This window comes from Phalaenopsis equestris, unplaced genomic scaffold (assembly GCF_001263595.1).
Source record: "Phalaenopsis equestris unplaced genomic scaffold, ASM126359v1 Scaffold000002, whole genome shotgun sequence".
NCBI classification, from domain to species: Eukaryota; Viridiplantae; Streptophyta; class Magnoliopsida; order Asparagales; family Orchidaceae; genus Phalaenopsis; species Phalaenopsis equestris.
The window spans coordinates 63012297-63032347 of record NW_018164444.1 but is presented as its reverse complement, the minus strand read 5'-3'; the positions used below and the strand labels follow the sequence as shown (position 1 = coordinate 63032347).

Below are 20051 nucleotides of genomic sequence, written 5' to 3'. Positions count from 1 at the left end.
AATATAGAGCTAATGTTGTATTAAATATGCTACTACATTCACACTCAAATTAATCCCTTAAATTTATGACCAGAGTCAATAGGCTCTACAAAAGAAATGGTTATAACCAAGGTCCTCTGATTGGTTGGCCAGACAAGTTCCACTATATTTTGGCCACAACTATGGCCCCTTACGTTTTTTAATGGCTTCTCGTTCCTTTGAGTTGTGAACTATATGATATAACTAATAAAATACAAAATCATCGATAAGCTAAGATCGGCTTGAATTTATTCTCTTAAACAAATATTTTCTCTAGTTCTATAAGTTTCTCTTGGATGAAACAACTTATGATAGCCGATATGGATCTTTCTATTAATTTGGGTTGGTTTCCTCTTCTTATAAAGTAGATTACAGACCATAGCAATCCAGGACGACTAAATCATGATAGATTAAAATATAAACTCCTTGCTATTGGCTTGTTCCTGTGGAAACCTCGAATCCCAAATTTTAAAGTCTATGCAAAATGAAGGCAAAGCCTCTAGTAATGTCTTGTCTACTATCTAATTTACATTATGAAATTTTGACTTGGAAACTCAATGTAAAACTACTCCATCTTTGAGGAAGGCCAGGGCATGAATTCTCGAAGCCCACACTGCCACTAGCTTCCAAAGCTTATATAATGGGCATCAACTCACAATCTACCCTGGAGGTGCTCATTAGTCTAAACTCAGCTTTAGACTGTCAATGAATTTGTTTCCTTGCATAGCAGTATGTGGTGTAGTTCATTTGCTTTTTGGAACTGATATTGATAAAAAAATGAATATGCCTATGGATCAGGACAGATATCTTAGCATGATGCATCACATTGTATTCAAATTTTGATGAAACTGCATCTACAATAAAATTTCACTTTCTGCATATTCATTTCATTGCACCAGCATGTTCTCCGAGGCAACAAGAAACCTGTTTGGCTTATTTTTGACACCGATGTCTAGCCACCTAGTAATAACAGCTTTGTCAACAGCAATTTTGCATTTCTTATCCTGTTCTATTATTTCAGATTTTAATATGAAAATAATGCCATAAATGGCTTATGGTTGTGTAGGCTTTTTTCCAAAGATGGTGGGTTGAACAAAGTGATGTGATGCAAGCAGTGGTAAAAAAATTGGTAGATTCTGGCCAGTTGGAATTCGTGTATGTAATGATAGAAATACCAATTGGTCTTTCTTCAAGGTCATAGTTTTCTCACAATGATTTCTTCTGGTGCAGAAATGGTGGCTGGTGTATGCATGATGAAGCAGCTGCCCACTATATTGATATGATTGATCAAACTACTCTTGGTCATCGTTTGATAAAGAAACAGTTTAACCATGTTCCTCGAGTTGGTTGGCAGATCGATCCGTTTGGGCATTCTGCGGTGCAAGGCTACTTACTAGGAGCAGAGGTAATATATTCACTGTGCTAACTATATTTCTCATGCTCCCCGTTTTACTAAGTGGTTGGTTTGGGGTGGATAGAGGGGGTGATGGCCTGATAGGGTTGGTTAAGTGGTGAGGTGTTGTGCACAAGTAGCTACCTGTTGTGGGAATACTTGTGCAAGGATTGCACCTTTAATCTTGCATGCCCATTTTAAATCATAATGTGTCCAAATTGTACTGTGATTGTGTTTTTTTTTTCTTGATAAATCATAAGGATCTAATTGAATGTTGGGGGGGGGGGGGGGGGGGGGGGTTGTAAAAAAAAAGAAAGCATTTGTTTGATTATTCAAATATTTTGTATGAAATTAAATTGATGCAAAGTACTCAACATCAAAACACATGACCTTGTCTTTTTGCATTTATAAAAAAGTCTTAAGAATCAATGGTAATGATTACTATAAGTTTGCAATTCTTCTTCAATTTCTCAAAACTTAGAAATTGCCATCTACTTAAAATATGAGCCTATATAGTTATTTTATATTTAAAATGCGCATCCATTTAAAAAGTCATCAAATTTGTGCAACATGCTCTATAGTAATTTGCTTTGTTGAAAGTTTATAGAAACATTATTTTTTTCTGAAGCACAAATGATATCATCAAGATTGTTCACTGGGCCACATTTTTTTCCTTAATGAGCTCATATATATAGTTTTCAATAACCTTTTGTACTTTTTTTAGTCGTGTGATTTGAAACAAATAATCTTGTTTACTCATACTTGCTACTAGTTTTCATGCGTGTATAATTTGCATGTTATTCATGTAAAACTACCTATGAAATATGATCATTTAAATTTTTTATTATGTTTATCTAACTTTGTTTATAGCGACTCTTTCAAATCTAAACAAAATGTTGCTTTAATTTTTCATTTTATTTTGACCATATTTACTTAATATTTATGAAAAAAATTTATTCTTAATCATCTTTATTAATTTAATTGATAATAATTGCCTTGATTTTTTTTTAAATTTTGCATACTCTCACTAAATTTTATTTATAATTTATAAATATCTTAATTACATATTTTAATCAATGATAGTCTTCTTTGATATGTATATATTTTATTTGATTATTTACCTTATGATTTTTTTATCAAAAATATGACTGTTATTATTTTTTTTAATCTATAGTCAAAATGTGTGATTTAAAATATAGTTATTTATAATACCTAATCCATTAATCATACCCTTACAATATGAATATGCTTGTAAATGCATTTGTTTTTATTTTTCAAATATTTTGTATGAAATTAAGTTGATGCAAAGTAGTTAACATCAAAACACATGGCATTGTCTTTTTGTATTTATAATATGCTTGTAGTTCAAATTCTTCTGATAAAAAAGGCTTAAGAATCAATGGTAATGATTACTAAAAGTATGCAATTCTTCTTCAAATTTCTTAAAACATAGAAATTGCCATCTACTTAAAATATGAGCCTATATAGTTATTTTATATTTAAAAAGCACATCCATTTAAAAAGTCATCAATTTAATACGACGTACTCTACAATAATTTGCCTTGTTGAAAATTTATTAGAAAACATTATTTATTTCTGAAGTACAAATGTTATTATCAAGATTGCTCACTTAAAAGGCCACATTTTTATCCTTAATGAGCACATATATCTAGTTTTTTATAACCTTTTGTACATTTTTAATCGTGTGATTTGAAACGAAATTTTTGTTTACTTATACTTGCTACCAGTGTTCATACGTGTATAATTTGCACGTTATTCATGTAAAAACTACTTATGAAATATGATCATTTAAAATTTTAATTATGTTTATCTAACTTTGCTTATAATGACTCTTTCAAATCTAAACAAACTGTTACAACATGTTGCTTTAATTTTTCATTTTGTTTTGACTATATTTACTTAATATTTATGAAAAAAGTTTTTTCTTAATTATCTCTATTAATTTAATTGATAATAATTGCTATGATCTTTTTTTTTAATTTAGCAACTCTCACTAAATTTTATTTATAATTTATAAATATTTTAATCACAGATTTTATATAATGATAGTCTTCCTTGACATGTATATATTTTATTAGATTATTAACCTTATAACTTTTTTATCAAAAGTATAACTTGACATTAATTGTTTTTTATAATCTATAATCAAAATGTATGATTTAAAATATAGTTATTTATAATACTTAATCCATTAATTTTTTTTTATTTGTATCATACCTTTACAATATGAATATGCTTGTAAATGCATTTGTTTTGATTTTCCAAATATTTTGTATGAAATTAAGTTGATGCAAAGTACTCAACATCTAAACACATGACATTGTCTTTTTGCATTTATAATATGCTTGGAGTTCAAATTCTTCTAATAAAAAAAGACTTACGAAGCAATGGTAATGATTACTAAAAGTTTGCAATTCTTTTTCAAATTTCTCGAAACTTAGAAATTGCCATCTACTTAAAATATGAGCCTATAGAGTTATTTTATATTTAAAAAGCGCATCCATTTAAAAATTTATCAATTTTATACAACATAGTCTACAATAATTTGCTTTGTTGAAAATTTATAGAAAACATTATTTATTTTTGAGTCACAAATGTTAGCATCAAGATTGTTCACTTAAAAGGCCACTTTTTTATCCTTAATGAGCACATATATCTAGTTTTTGATAACCTTTTGTATGTTCTTTAGTCATGTGATTTGAAACGAATAATTTTGTTTACTTATACTTGCTACCGGCATTCATACATGCATAATTTGCAAGTTATTCATGTAAAAACTACCTATGAAATATGACCATTTAAAATTTTTATTATGTTTATCTAACTTTGCTTATTGTGACACTTTCAAATCTAAACAAAATGTTGCTTTAATATTTCATTTTATTTTGACTATATTTACTTAATATATATGAAAAAAAATTATTCTTAATTGTTTCTATTAATTTAATTGATAATAATTGCTATTATCTTTTTTTTATTTTTATTTTGCAAACTCTCGCTAAATTTTATTTTTAATTTATAAATATTTTAATTACATATTTTAATTAATGATAGTCTTCTTTTACATGTATATATTTTATTAGATTATTAACCTTATAACTTTTTTTTATCAAAAGTATAAGTTGACATAATTTTCTTTTTTATAATCTATAGTCAAAATGTGTGATTTAAAATATATTTATTTATAATACCTAATTCATTAATTTTTTTTTAATATTTATCATACCTTTACAATATGAATATGTTTGTAAATGCATTTGCTTTGATTATTCAAATATTTTGTATGAAATTAAATTGACACGAAGTACTAAATATCAAAACACATGACATTGTCTTTTTGCATTTATAATATGCCTGTATTTCAAATTCTTCTAATAAAAAGTCTTAAGAATCAATGATAATGATTACCAAAACTTTGCAATTCTTCTTCAAATTTCTTAAAACTTAGAAATTGCGATCTACTTAAAATATGAGCCTATAGAGTTATTTTATATTTAAAAAGCGCATCCATTTAAAAAGTCATTAATTTTATACAACATACTCTACAATAATTTACTTTGTTGAAAATTTATAGAAAACATTATTTATTTCTGAAGCACAAATGTTATCATCAAGATTGCTAACTTAAATAGCCACACTTTTATCCTTACTGAGCACATATATCTAGTTTTTGATAAGCTTTTGTACTTTTTTAGTCGTGTGATTTGAAATGAATAATTTGTTAACTTATACTTGCTACCGTTGTTCATACATGCATAATTTGCATGTTATTCATGTAAAAATTATTTATGAAATATGATAATTTTTATTATGTTTATCTAACTTTGCTTATAGTGACTCTTTCAAATCTAAACAAAATGTTGCTTTAATTTTTCATTATATTTTGACTATATTTACTTAATATTTATGAGAAAAAATTATTTCTATTAATTTAATTGATAATAATTGCTATGATCTTTTTTTTTAAAATTTTTTTGCAAACTCTCACTAAATTTTATTTATAATTTATTAATATTTTAATTACATACTTTAATTAATGATAGTCTTCCTTGACATGTATATATTTTATTAGATTATTAACCTTATAACTTTTTTTATCAAAAATATAACTCGACATTAAATTTTTTTTTATAATCTATAGTCAAAATATGTGATTTAAAATATGGTCATTTATAATTTCTAATTCATTTTTTTTATATTTATCATACCTTTACAATATGAATATGCATATCTAAACTCTTATGTTGTCACTAAATTTTAAAATTTCTTTTACTTTATCCTTAAAATTTAATTTTTAACTATCCTAATTTTTAATAATCCTAATATTTATTTAACATAAATTTATAATTACTACTTTGATCACATGCACTTCCTTATTTCAACCATCTAAAGTTCTAATAGAATTTCTAATTATATCTAGGCAACACTTTGGAATTTGATAAATTAATTTTATAACCAAAATTATAATCTAATGTTTCCTTATAAAAAACCTCCTTAAATATTTCTTGAAAGTTAAACTAGGTTTAGGATTTATAATTTATTCATAAGAAAATATAAATAAAGTCTTAACTGGTTCAATCGATATTAATGTGGTCAAGCGTGCAAAGAACATGACGCCCTAACTTATGCTCAAAACAATTCAATTCCACTTGTCAACGGTCCAACCCATGACCGGAAGAAACTTCTCAAGCATACACGTACTGTTTCTGCTCGCCTGCTTGAAAACACTTTCATGCTCGACTCGAGCCAAAGCTAGCTGCTCACATAAGGGTGTTGATCTATTGCTCAATTAGCTCAATCCCTAAGCGCATGTCCGCACTCCTCACCCCCTATCTTTCTCCTTCTCCCTCTTCCTCACTTATTCCTTCAGTTTTGATAGGGATATGCCCTCTTCACGTTCACCCACTTTTTAATAATGAGGAACATTTGATTCCAATTCTTTTTTTTTTCAAGCCTTCATAATATTTGGCTGGCTAGTAAACAAGTTAGTTTGAAAGAACAGATTCTGGGATGAAATCTATGATTTTTTTGGAAGATAGACTGTAAGATAGGACATCCTAAAACACTCTTAGTAGAGGCTTCATTATGTACGGTGTCGACTTCTCTAACTCACTACATTTCACGACCAACAATGTTAGTCATGCTGGTGCTTCTCGCAAGGCTTAAAAAAAGGTAGCTCGTGGCACTATCATCTTATATGTGTGAATGTCCATTATCTTAGACTCCTTTCAAAATAAGAATGTGATGTGCTTATTATCCTTGGTAAAGGAATAGGCATTTTTATAGTCGTTATGGCATGTGCACCAGTTGTATCGTCAAGGGAGTATCATGTCACACCATACCTGATCTTGGAACTTGTCTCGGATAAACAACTCCATTAGACATCTCCTGTCAACTTTGATCACACTCCCTGTCTTCAACCAACATATGGATTGTAGATGGACATGCTTCTGTTTGCACAACTCAACTTATTTATCATTTGAATATATATCACATTCTCACAGTTGTCTGTGAATGATAAGATTGCACATTTATCCTTTCACATTGCAACGAATACGAAATGTGTTGTGATGAAATCACTATTGCTCTTTCCTGGGCTCAGTTTGAAGAATCGATCGAAATACTAGCACCTCTCCCTCATCGTAAGAAGTTGATACTCCCCTCTAATATCATTATTATTTCTTGTATCCCTAGTGTCGTTGTTCACTTCTTTCACGACTCCTCATCTCTATTGACCGCACAAAAAACTCACTAACTTTAGCTGACTAGCTCGCCAATAGCTTTAACCCTCATCATTGACATATTTGCTTTACCGCCCTAGCTCGAATACTCTCGGTCTCCCTTGTCGACGTAGCTGCTCGAATTCAAGCTTTTATGTGCGATCGACACAAAACCGTCCATCTTCCACTCCTTTATTTCCTCATGTTCAAATTGTTACAGGGATCTCTTCTTATAATAACTAATCAACTTTTCGTCTCCATTCCCTTGTTTCTTCTCCCTTACTACACTTCCACCTTATCTTCACATCCCTCACATTCCAAATGCTAGCATTTCAGTAGATATTTATTATTATTTAATTACAAAATATTACATGTACTCCCGTATAGTAGAATATCTCAAGTGCAAGTTATGAAGTTTTAGGAACATATCTTGCCAGTAATGTGAGAAAAGTATTTGTATTGAATATCCTTTTTCACCGTAAATTATGTGGTGATCTTACTTTTCCATTCTCACTGTCAAATTCTCTTCAAAATTTTTATGGCATTTTTTAGAGTTTGATGGTTTCCAATTAGACTCTTATCTTAGGGGAGGTCTCTGTACTAAATTTTTTTTCCAGTGTTTAGAGTTTGCTTCTAATTTGATCATCTTATCTTAGGGAATGTTCTTGTATGTAAACATCCTTTTCACTGTTTGGAACCACTCAATGAATTCGTTTGGATATTAGCTTTCATCAAAATCCAACAAGTCGATCGTCAACATGAAATCATTGTCTTGATATTCAATGTCAAATCATTGGGGAATTGGTTCTTCATTATTGAGAACTTTCTTGTGGATGCATTAGCTTCCTTTTATCGATCCTATGAGTCACCATTATGGCTATAGGTGATCTCTTCGGGCGACTCCTTTCAAATGTGATAAGTATTTGTTGTAGTTGGACAATCTCCCTTTGCATATCTTCCATTGTAAGCTCATGGATACTTTTTTGCATGTTTTTCCCTCGGAGGCATGGTGTCTTATTCTGCCAATTAGGGTTTCTGTTAAAATAGAAAGATAATTTTGTGTGGCTGAAAAGTGAGAGGGTGAGGGTAGACAAAATAGGTAATGTGGATTTGGGTTTTGGAGTGAGGAAAATAAATCCCTAATTTTTAGGTTTTGTCGAATTGTAATTCCAAGTCACACTGATATAGGGTTACTAAATAGCATGGGAAGGTCAAAGAGCAAGTTAGGAGAATTGTAGGAAGGAAACAGCGGGGAAACTAGAGGAGGACAGGAGAATCGGTGCAACCAATATTGGATAGTAGTCTAACAACTGGTTTGGTAGGCCGCAACAAGGGTTGACAATGTTGGATGGTCGTTATCGGACGTTTAACAAAGATCACCATGCAAATACAATTAGGTTAAAACCACTTGAGAAAAATCAAAGATACAACACTTTAATAAAGAAAAATTAGAGAGAACGATCTCTATTGCATAAAACCAAAGCAACCAATCCCGAAATCAGTCCATAATAAACATATAAATAATTCCCAGACAAAATAACCTAATACTAGTGCTAATTTACGAATAAAATGAAGCTAAAGGGGCCAGCCCACAGCCATAGGTGGTCCGAACGTGAACCGGTTAGCAAATAAACAAGAGTTTCATGTTTACGGATTTATATCCGTCTTCCTTTCGTGTCTTACGTTCCATGTCCCATGTCAATCTTGTTTACCTTATTAAGTGCTACTTTACGGTTCACAACCTAATTTTATGTCTCCTTTTCTCTCATTTAAGATGAAAAGCATTGCCATGAACTCCACCCACCAAAAATTCCAACAAAAAATGCTTGTTTATTTTTATTCTCTTAATTTCCTCATTTTTCATGCAGCTTGGTTTCGACTCTGTATTCTTTGCAAGGATTGACTACCAGGACAGAATAAAACGTACAGCGGACAAATCACTTGAAGTCATTTGGCGTGGTTCAAGAACATTGGGCCGATCATCCCAGGTTCTTTGATTTCTGGATCCCAATATATTCTCCTTGTGATACTTTGTTTTTTTGATGCAAATAATTAAAACTCCAGATTTTTGCAAGCGCTTTCCCTGTTGATTACAGCCCTCCACAAGGATTTCATTTTGAAGTGAATGATTTCGATCCTCCTGTCCAGGTATGAGGTTTGAATAGTTTGATTAATTTGTCTAGATATAACCCCTTTACAGATACAAACTCCTTTCTTGGTTCTCTGTATTCTTAATGTGCAGGATGATCCTCATCTTTATGACTACAATGTTAATGAGCGTGTAAATGATTTTATTAACGCTGCTCTGGTTCAGGTAAGCATGGATTTCACACTCAATTTTACCCCTTTGTTGTCCATGCGTACTACTCTTACTATTGTTTTGTCTTCATGTTGATTTAGTTATTTCTTGAATTACGTTTATCAGGCTAATGTGACACGAACAAATCATATTATGTGGACAATGGGTGATGATTTCCAGTATCAGTATGCTGAATCTTGGTTCAAGGAAATGGACAAGCTTATTAATTATGTTAACGAGGTATGCCTGATATGAACTTCCTTGTAAAGTTTATTTTCTATCTGGAATAACGAGGTATGCCTGATATGAACTTCCTTGTAAAGTTTATTTTCTATCTGGAATAAAGCTTAAACTTTTAATTCTACTTTATGAAGTAATAAAAGGTTGGAAACATTTTGTTTTTGGTAAGAGAGAAGTTATCATTCTTTTCCACAATTTCCCATTCTGATCTCTTGCTTTAGAAGCTCATGCACCGTAATAGGTTTCTCACATATAATGTATCAGTTTTTATTTCATACGAATTGATATTAATTCTTTTGCTTCTGATTTTTCATTTCAATCTTCACAATAATTTGGCGCTCTTATTCTATGCATGCAAGTATCTTTGACTTCTGAATACTTGTGATAGGTTTCTGTAAATCAAAGCGGTTTTGATTTCTTTTTCTTGTTGTAACCTTGTAGATTGAGAACATGAAATGACCTTCTGGTTGCTATACTTCATCTTTTGGCATTTTGGAATCGCCTTTTGAAAGGGTTTCAGATAACTAATGACGCGGAGCTTAATTTCTAAATATGGGAGGGTTGTACATGAAGAAATTATGGGAACCTTTTGTGTGATTAGAGTCAAATAAATCAGTTTAGTAAGCTGATTGGAACAAATGGATCATGTCAGCTAGGTGTTGATGATCATCGACTTAGAGTTTTCATAATTTTATAGATGCCAAGCAGAGATAGCAATCCAGTAAGATGCATTGAAAACTGAAGATAATATAATTTATTTCAGCATGGAAAGAATACGAAAATTTTTAGTTTTTTGAAAAAGTAGTTTATGCAGTTTTTAATTGAGTTGTGAGAGAAAAAATAATACTTTATTATATTATCTTGATATGGTCATTTGAAGGAGGGATGTGTGATTACTTTCAGAGAAAAAATCTGCGTGCAATTGGGATTGTAGAAAATACTAATAAAGTTTTAGTAGTCATTGGAAGAAGTTGGATATATATTTTGGTTACTCTGTGTCTTAATTGTTAATCTTACAAGATGTAAAGAAAATGTTAAAATAGTTGGTAAGCTTCGATTTTGTTCATTGAGTGTTCCAATTGGTTTGCATCCAAATTTTCCTATCTCAGGTAAAAAAGGAACCACATATTTTATTGGGATATAAATGTTTTATCGAGAGGGAGCAATCAAGTGTAAAAGAACTAATTTAATTTGTTGGATTCCTAATCTCAAACTCCTTTTATAAACATGGGATAATTACATACATAGCACCCGTAACATTGCTATTTACAAAATTTAGCACCTAGTTGATATTTTTGAACCATCGAACCGATTTATTTACGCATGTCACGATCAAATCATTGAGAATTGAATTAAAAAATGAAAAATATGGATTGGGGTTTTATCATGAATTTAGATGTTTGAGTGAGAATTTGAAAAATGGATGAAAGAGGTTGCTAGATTTGTAGATAGCAATGTTTCGGGTGCTATGCATGTAATTGCCCCTATAAACATCCTTTCAATGTCTCCATTCCTTATAGGCATCTGTTGTTACTAGATTATCATTCTTACGAACTATGACCGGTAAATCCTCCTGAGTTAGACTGTTTGACAAATAACGTGCTATTACCTTGACTTTGTCTATATCCCCATGCTTTCATTATCTTATTAAATGTTTGAAACCATGCCCTAGGAGACTATTTCGCCCCATAAAATACCTTTTATAATTAACATATATTATTCTTATTTGACACAAACCTTGTCAATTTGCTGTAAGCTTCAGCAATATTAGTTGCTACAGATAATAAGGATTCTTAGTATATTTTTGTAGCGGGAGAAAATACTTCAAGATAGTCTATTGCATAGTTATGAGTATGCTCTTTAACAGCCAATATAGTCTATAATGTTCAAGTAATCCATAATCTTTATATTTCCCACTGAAGATCTATATGCATACCACCAATTTTTTTTCTTTGAGGCAATTCCATCAATTTGCATGTAGTTCTCTTAAAGTACTTTTTTTTTATTATTTGTGGCTTGTTTCGACTCTTCATTACCCAATGCTTCTGAGAAAGTTTCTTGGTTAAGGGTAATTTTGATGAGAGTAAGAAAATTTTTATAGCTTGTAGCAATCATGCAGCTTTTCAAACGAAACAAAGTTAACTAGGGGATATACAGGTCTTTGAGTCCTCTCTGTTAACTCTTTTAATTTTCTTAAGCAACAGGGATATCACAATTATTAGTAATTATATAATTATCTGTGTAATCCTGTCTACGTTGTGAATTATTCTGATCTATCTTTAAGGCTACTCTAGAGGATATCAATTCCGTAAGTGAAAGAAATTGTGAGACGTCTCCACTATATTGAGACAATGCTCTTAAATATCAAGTGACTTTTGATGTAATGATTAAAGTTTTGCTGGGAACTCCAAATTTATGCATGCTCTTGCTATATCACTCTTAAGATGAGACAATGGATAACCTTCTCAGTAGTTGCATAAGGGGATTAAACTAGAAGGTTTATGAAGCTAAAGTAGACAATATCTAGATGGATAAGATCTCAATTTGAGAGTAGTTATGGAGAAATTTTGGTAAAATAGAATGTATCTGACAAATAAATGAAATGCTTATAGTTTAATTATCAGAAATTTTGTTCCTATTTTTTATTTGTTTTTATGTAACTTATGTTCTTTTTGAGCGTTTAGATTTGTTTAATTGATCTAATATTTTAAAATCTAGGTGGGCTTATAGCCACAATAAACTTGTTCACAAGCGTAAATGAGGCAAGCTTCTTGATATTCGAACTTGTTGTCATAACACGACCCAAGAGCTTAGAATACCAAGGTGAGAACAGACAATCCAACGGAGAAAACTATCTAAACATTTTCATTTACTAAGCAAAATCTTCTAAACATATAAAAGAGTAATTCTATTACACAAATTTAATCTATAAACATTCCTTCAAATTTAAAATTTTTACAATTGAAAGAAAAAATAAAAACTGAACTATAGTTCCTATTTCCCTGAGTTCCTCGACATCTGTACACATGCTCTTTAGGATTCATTTATTCTAAAACAAGTTTTCTTAAACTTGGTAGTAGATAAATGTATGAGAAACTATTTAGTGGATAAAATTTTCTTAAAATATTTTGTAAAAACACAGCAAGAAGATTGTAAGGAGTAAAAAGGAAGCAATAAATAATTTAGTTTTTTGTTTATTTTTCTTTTTAATTATAATATCTGCTAGTGAGAGTCATCTTTTAAACATATACTAAAAGAATATGTTTAACCTTTTCAAAAACCCATCAAAAACGTAGTCAACCATTTTCATTTCCATTTTTAGTTTTATTTTTTGTGCTCGGGTGCATTGTATCCCATCTCAGTACCCATTTAGAGGTGACTCTATATATGCATGCATATAAAATATATATATATATTTTTTTCTGATAACAATATTTGAATACTGCATTTTTAGAAGAAAATGCTCAAACAGTTAAAATAGCTGTAATTAATTTTATAAATAAAAGAATTTTTGTAAAAAAAACATATTTTTTGACATGTTCAGTTCAGTCAATTGTTCTTTTTCCTTGATCAATTTAGATCTTTGGTGCACCTATAGTAACAAAATTGAATTAATTAGCTTCTATTTATTTTTGTCATTTCAGCTTAAATCTAATCTCAATATTATTATTATTATTATTATTATTATTATTACTATTATTATTATTTAATATGCTCAGTGTTAATTTTTTAATTAATTGGCTGGCTCTTATTTTATATGAAAATATATATTGTGATTCTGATAATAATAGATCTCACTTAAATGGATTAATTATCAAATTTTATATTAAGTTGCTTTCGTAAATCTCTTTTGGTATGCTTAGATAGAAGTAACGTAATTTGGCTTTTAAGCATACAATTTTTAAATTTAACTTAAACTTTACAAAACTAGCTAGGGACAGTAATTTAATATTGAAATAAACTTTGTATCTGAAATTTATCTCCCACAACAAAGACCTTTTTAGGGATTCAGTCCTCGTTAAAACATTAAGGTGGTGTTTGGTTGCAACTAGGTTTTAAGTTGAGTTGGATTTCGTAAATCTGGTGATTCTGAAATTATCAAATCCAAATGCTCTGAAGTCAAAAATAGTGTTTGGTTCAGTTAATATTAAATCCACTTAAATTAACTGACATGTTTGGCATAAATCTGTATGAACTTTTTTCTAAGTTAAATTCGTTAAATCCATCAAATAATTGGATTTAGTAAATCCAAATTTATGTCCTAGAATAGACGGAAAAAGGAGAAAACTGGATTTTGCGGAGCCCGTGATTTATCTAACCTATTTTTCGTATTTGACAGGATTTACGTAAATCTTTGAGTAAACCCTATTAAATACTATCTACCGAGCACCGCCTAAAACATGATTTTACAGAATTTCAGAAATTAATTTTAGGGTTTCTGAAATTTCTTCCAAAATTATTTTTATATTTTGAAATACAAAAGCCCTAAAGTTCACTTTAGGTTCCTTACCTAAAAATGTAATTTGTGCGAAAGTCTTTAGCTTGCGGGAATGACTTCTGTGTGAGCTACTCCCTATATTGGAAGTTCAGAATGCTCGATCAAGCTTCTATCTGAGGCTGGAAAGCTCCCGCTCGAGCAACTCCATGTGTTGGGAGCTTAAGGAGTTCGCTCGAGCAACTCTTAAGTTCTAAAAAGCTCTGCACCACTGGAAAGAGTCGCTCAACTTCCCCTCCACCCTTCTCTTTTTACGGTTGATCGACGTAGTGCGAGGACTTGCGTGAACCGCTCGCCTCCTCCTGCAACTTCCTCCCTTCGCTCGCTTCTTGCGGCAATCTTACGAGCCGTTCGAGCCCCTTGTTGTTGGAGTGTCACTTCTCCATGTTCCTCCTAACCTCTGTCTCTTGCTTTCCCTTTCTCTCGCTCTCTCGTTTGTTGCCTCACCCTCTCCATTCGCACGGGATAAGAGAAATGAGGGCTTCATGCCCTCAATTATTTACCTTTGGGCAAAGCAGGGTCGAGTGAACGATATATAATACACAGTTGTCTTAACTAGGTAAATTCATTTCTCTTTTTTATATTTAACCCAATAAAAAAAATTATTACACTTTGTGTGCTTGATTTTGGGATAATCTGAAAAATGCACGTATCTTTGATCCACAAACTTCACACCAATTATCTTCCTTTCAAAAGTTTCTACCCAACAAAGTGACATGCATTTTCTTTCATAAAAGGCATCATAAGGAGTCATACGAATATTAGTCTGGAAGCTATTATTGTGGGCAAATTTTATCAGAGAAATTTGCATTTTCAGTTTTCACTGAAATCGAGCACACAAAGTGTGAGTAGATCTTCAGATATTTGGATCGTTCTTTCTGATAGAGTTAATATGGACAAATACATTGTTATCTTAGTGAATCACTCAACAAATCTCTTATAATATTCGACCTACAAAACTCTAGACTTCTATAATTGTGGTTGGGTCGGACTAACTAGTGATTGCTTTAACCTTGTTCTAATCCACTAAGATACCCTCACTGCTGATCACATGCCACAAGAATGTTATGCTTCTCAATCAGAATTCATACTTTGATAACTTAGCATACAAGTCAATATCTGCAAAACTATGCAAATATGGCTTGCATGATGAGCTTCATCAGTGGAATAATTAGAATGTAATCAATGAGGACAATTATGAATCTATTTAAAATTGGTTTAAGGATTCTATTCATAAGAACCGTAAAGATTGTAGGCGCATTTGATAACCCAAAAGGTATCACCACAAACTCATAATATGCCCCTATCTGATATTGAAAGCTATCTTTGTTATGCATTTTCTTTAATTCTTAGTTGATGATATTCTAACTACATTTCAATCTCTGAAAATACAGAAGCCTCTTCCAATTGATAAAAAAGGTCATCAAGCCTTGATGATGGGTACTTGTTTTTTATTATAAACTTGTTTAATTCTCAATTTTCAATGCATAACTTTATACTTTCATCTTTCTTCTTAACAAAAAGTAAATTATTTGGCCCAATAAATCTTTTCTCTGATAGGTTCTACAACTGACTCTTGAGTTGCTGTAGCTCCCTGATTGTCATATGTATGTTGCCTTTGCTACTAGTTTTGCACCTTGTATCAAATCAATGGTGAAATCTCTCTCTTTTTGGAGGCAAATGTGGCAATTATTTAAGGAAAGTTTTGGTTATTCCTTTTTACTGATATATCCCCCGGCCTCTTTGTTTCTTTTTTAGTGCCAACTTGGTACCATTTTACTAACATTTTGAAAACCTTCAAACTCGATATCATCATAGAGAAGATTCATCTATTTCTCATAAGTTTGAATTCTTCTTCTCCCGGGATGTTGAAGCTGACTATCTTTTTAGAGCAATTTATAGTTACAAAATAATTGGATATACAAACCATTCCTAGGATCAATTCGAATTCATTTAGTGGTAACATGATCAAATTCACCTTCAAACTTATATCACAAATAATAATATTCATACAACTTTTATCATCCATTATGTGAAACCATTAGACAAAGTGACGGAAAATAATTTAGGCAGCTTTAAAATATTTTGTCCCTCAGTTCTCATAAATTCTTCAGAGATAAAGGAATATGATGCCCAAGTATCAAGTAAAATTCGGATCAATTTATTTTGAATAGATATAAAACTTATAATAGAAAAAATATATAAAAATATTGTATAAAATTAAAGATTTGATGGATATATTGAAAAAAAAATACCCTCAATAACTTTAGGTGAGTCTTTTGCTTTCGGCTGAGTCGGTGCATAGACTTGTGGCTTCTCTCCTTTGCGGGTTTGACTCTATGCTGGAAGTAATCTTCACGACTCTGTCTGCCTCTGTCTGCCAAAACTCCTCTAGGGAAGGGGAGCACTGGCTCTTGTATCTATAGAGGGCCTCTGACCCAAGGTAGGACATGAATTTGCCATGTGTCCTAGCCCCTCAATGCGTCTTTTCACACTTAGCATAACTAGTCACAGTGCTACTGGATTTAGGCATCTTCAAGCTGCACTGGTCAAAGTGGATGGCATGCCCAGATTTGGAGTTCTTATTGCCCTTTTTCTTTTGAAAATTTCTATGCCTCTGTCTAGCTAGTAATTCAATCTTTTTCTTCCTTGATCTTTCTACCAAGAATGAATAATCTTCAATGCTCAAAGGAATTAGCAACTATCTAATGACATCCTTCAATCTATATGAAAAATGGTGACACTTTTTTTTGCATTGGAGATTAGTTGTGCATATCTGGACAACATCATGAACTCAGTTTTTTATTGCATAATAGATCACCTTGCACCAGCCTGATGAATCTGTTCCGCATCTGCCTCCCGGCTGAAAGAGGAACTCTCCAATTGCCGAAGGTCTTCGCAAAATCATCCTACTAGATCAAGTTGATGTGTTGTCCCCTAAATTTCTCTTGTAGCTGCGCTTGCCATCACCTCCTTGTTTCTTCCTCGAAAGCGAAGGTAGACAATGTAACTTTTCTCCTGAAGGCAGGACATGCAATCAATTTTTTTTTTTTCATTTCTCATTAGCTAGTTCTCATCTACCCTCCTATTCCTAAAAAGAGTGATAGCCTCATATCCTGGAATAGCTTCAGATACTTAAACATCAATGTTGTCTTACTATCATCGGCTTAGGTCTGAGAAATTTGAATCAAGTGTGTCGCTACAACCATCATCTGAGTAAATATGTTCATAAGGACACTAACGCCACTTGTTGGGGGATCAGTAAGCGTTGTTAGAGTCACTATTGTTTTTCAGCAGCCTCGTCTCCCCAGTATTGCCATCTATCTTCTGATTTATATCCATTGCCCTTGAGATATCAAAATTTTATAATTATTTCAATAATTATTAGAATTGCTATATAAGTTTCTTAATATCATGTAATGTTTTTTTAATGAATCTTTTAATATGATGATCTTTTTATCGTCATATACTTGAGCTTTGATACCACTTTTGTCATGACCTGACCTAAGAGCTTAAAACACCAAGGCTGAAACAAACAGTCGGGCGAAGGGATGTGACTATCTAAACATTTTCATTTATTAAACAAAATCATCCAATATATAAAGGGTCATTCTATCACATAAATTTAAACTACAAACATTCGAACAAATTTAAAATTATTACAACCGCAAGAAAAATTAAAAAGTTGAACTATAGTACCTATCTCTCTGAGCTCATTGACCTCAGTACAAATGCTCTCTAGGATCTATTTGTTCTGAATTTTTGTAAAAAACATTAGTAGCTATAGATATGAGTTAAACTATTCAATGGATAAATATTTATAAATTATAGTATTTTTTATTTTAAAAATATTTTGTAAAAACAAAGCAAACAGTAAAAAGATCGTAAGCAGTAAAAAAGACGTAGTATATAAATCAATTTTGTTTGGTTACTTTTTTTTTTCATTTCAATTACAATAACCGTCAGTGAGATTGACTATATAAATGTTTACTAAAAATATATGTTTAGCCTTTTCCAAAACACACCAAAAAGGTAGGCAACCTTTTCATTTTCCTTTTCATATTATGTGTATAGGACATTGCATTCTCTACTAGTGTCATCTATGAGTTACTCCACAAATACATGCATATATCATATTTTATTTATTTCTTTATTTGATTAAAAAAAGTTTGAATCATGCATTTTTAAAAGAAAGTTCTCAAAATAGTAAAAATAATTTCAATTAATTTCATAAATAAAAAAAAATTATTGTAAAATTTAAATATATTTACTTACCTCTTCAGTGCGGTCGATTGTTCTTTTTTTAGTCAAACTATTTCTTTGATACGTCTATATTAACAAATTTGAATTACTTGGCTTCTATTTATTTTTATCCTTCTTTTTGTTTAATTCTAATCTCACTTTTCAAATTCATTGGCTAGTTCTTATTTTATATAAAAATATATATTGTGCCTCAGATATCAATAGATCCCAATAAAATCAATTAACTATCAAGTTTTTTTATTAAGTAGCTTTCCTAAGCCTCTTTTGGCATGCTTGAAGCCTCTTTTGGCATGCTTGAATTAGAAGCAACATAATTTGGCTTTTAAAGATAGGGTTCTTATATTTGAACTTAAACCTTACAAAATTAGTTAAAGAAATAGTAATTTAATATTGAAACTTCATACCTGAAATTTATCTCCCACAATAAAGACTTCTCTATGGATTCAGCTTTTTGTCAAAAATTTAAAACATGGTCTTACACAATTCTAGAATTTCTAAATTTTTTTCGCATATTTTAAAATACAAAAACCCTAAAGTTCATATTAAATTTCTTACTTATGAATGAAATTCACACGATTGTCGTCGACTTAGCTGGAAAGATATTTGAAACACTATTTGCTAGGATGTTTGAAGAAGAACATGTAAACTTTGTAAACGAAGAGATGCAATAATATCAATTAGAGGATTTTTCTCTGAAGTCCTGAATATACATTTCATATCATATCCAAATATCACTTGCAAAAAAATTAAAATAAAGAGTTTTCAAATGATCTTTGACATGGTAAGCCTTACATTTTGAAACATAAAAGCTTGTTTCCTAATCAAACAAAACCAAGAGAATATACATACATACATACATACATACATACATACATACATACATACATACATACATACATACATACATACATACATACATACATACATACATACATACATACATACATACATACATACATACATACATACATACATACATACATACATACATACATACATACATACATACATACATACATACATACATACATACATACATACATACATACATACATACATACATATATATATATATATATAATGTAAGTCGTCCAAAGGAACACTCATTTTTGTGCTAAGGTCTGTTTTCTCATGCACTCGCTATGTGCCACCTGACTATTGTTTGTAGTTAAATCATAAGTCATGCTGTCACCTGACTATTGTTTGTGGTTAAACATTTATCATTAGCTCTTTTCAATTAAGTTGTTGCTTCATTCTCTAATTATTTTTACAGGAATTGGTAGAATACACTTATAATGTCCTATCGGAAGAAAGCAGAACTCAACTTTGCTTAATGTAGTTCTTCGGTGGATTAGACCTTGAAAACCATGATAAATTCTCACTAATTTAATGATAAGCACTGCTGTAAATGCAAGCTTTGGACTTTTAATGGTCATTTGCACTGTCATGGCAGGATGGCCGTATCCATGCACTGTATTCCACACCTTCAATTTATACCGATGCAAAATATGCTTCCAATGAAGCTTGGCCATTGAAAACAGACGACTATTTCCCGTAAGCTATCTATCCAACTACATATATATATATATATATATATATATA

General features: G+C 30.9%; 1 protein-coding gene across 1 annotated transcript in view; it reads left to right on the top strand.

Moving 5' to 3' along the window:
• Positions 1–1105: 1105 nt before the first annotated feature.
• Positions 1106–20051, top strand: part of LOC110021999 (alpha-mannosidase-like) — an 83012-nt gene continuing 64066 nt past the window's right edge. Inside the window, exons 1-7 of the mRNA XM_020720762.1 lie at positions 1106–1135; positions 1249–1423; positions 9021–9140; positions 9217–9300; positions 9395–9466; positions 9578–9691; positions 19903–20003. Coding sequence (XP_020576421.1) covers positions 1265–1423; positions 9021–9140; positions 9217–9300; positions 9395–9466; positions 9578–9691; positions 19903–20003 — 650 coding nt within the window. The 5' untranslated portion in view covers positions 1106–1135; positions 1249–1264. The remainder of the gene's footprint in view (positions 1136–1248; positions 1424–9020; positions 9141–9216; positions 9301–9394; positions 9467–9577; positions 9692–19902; positions 20004–20051) is intronic.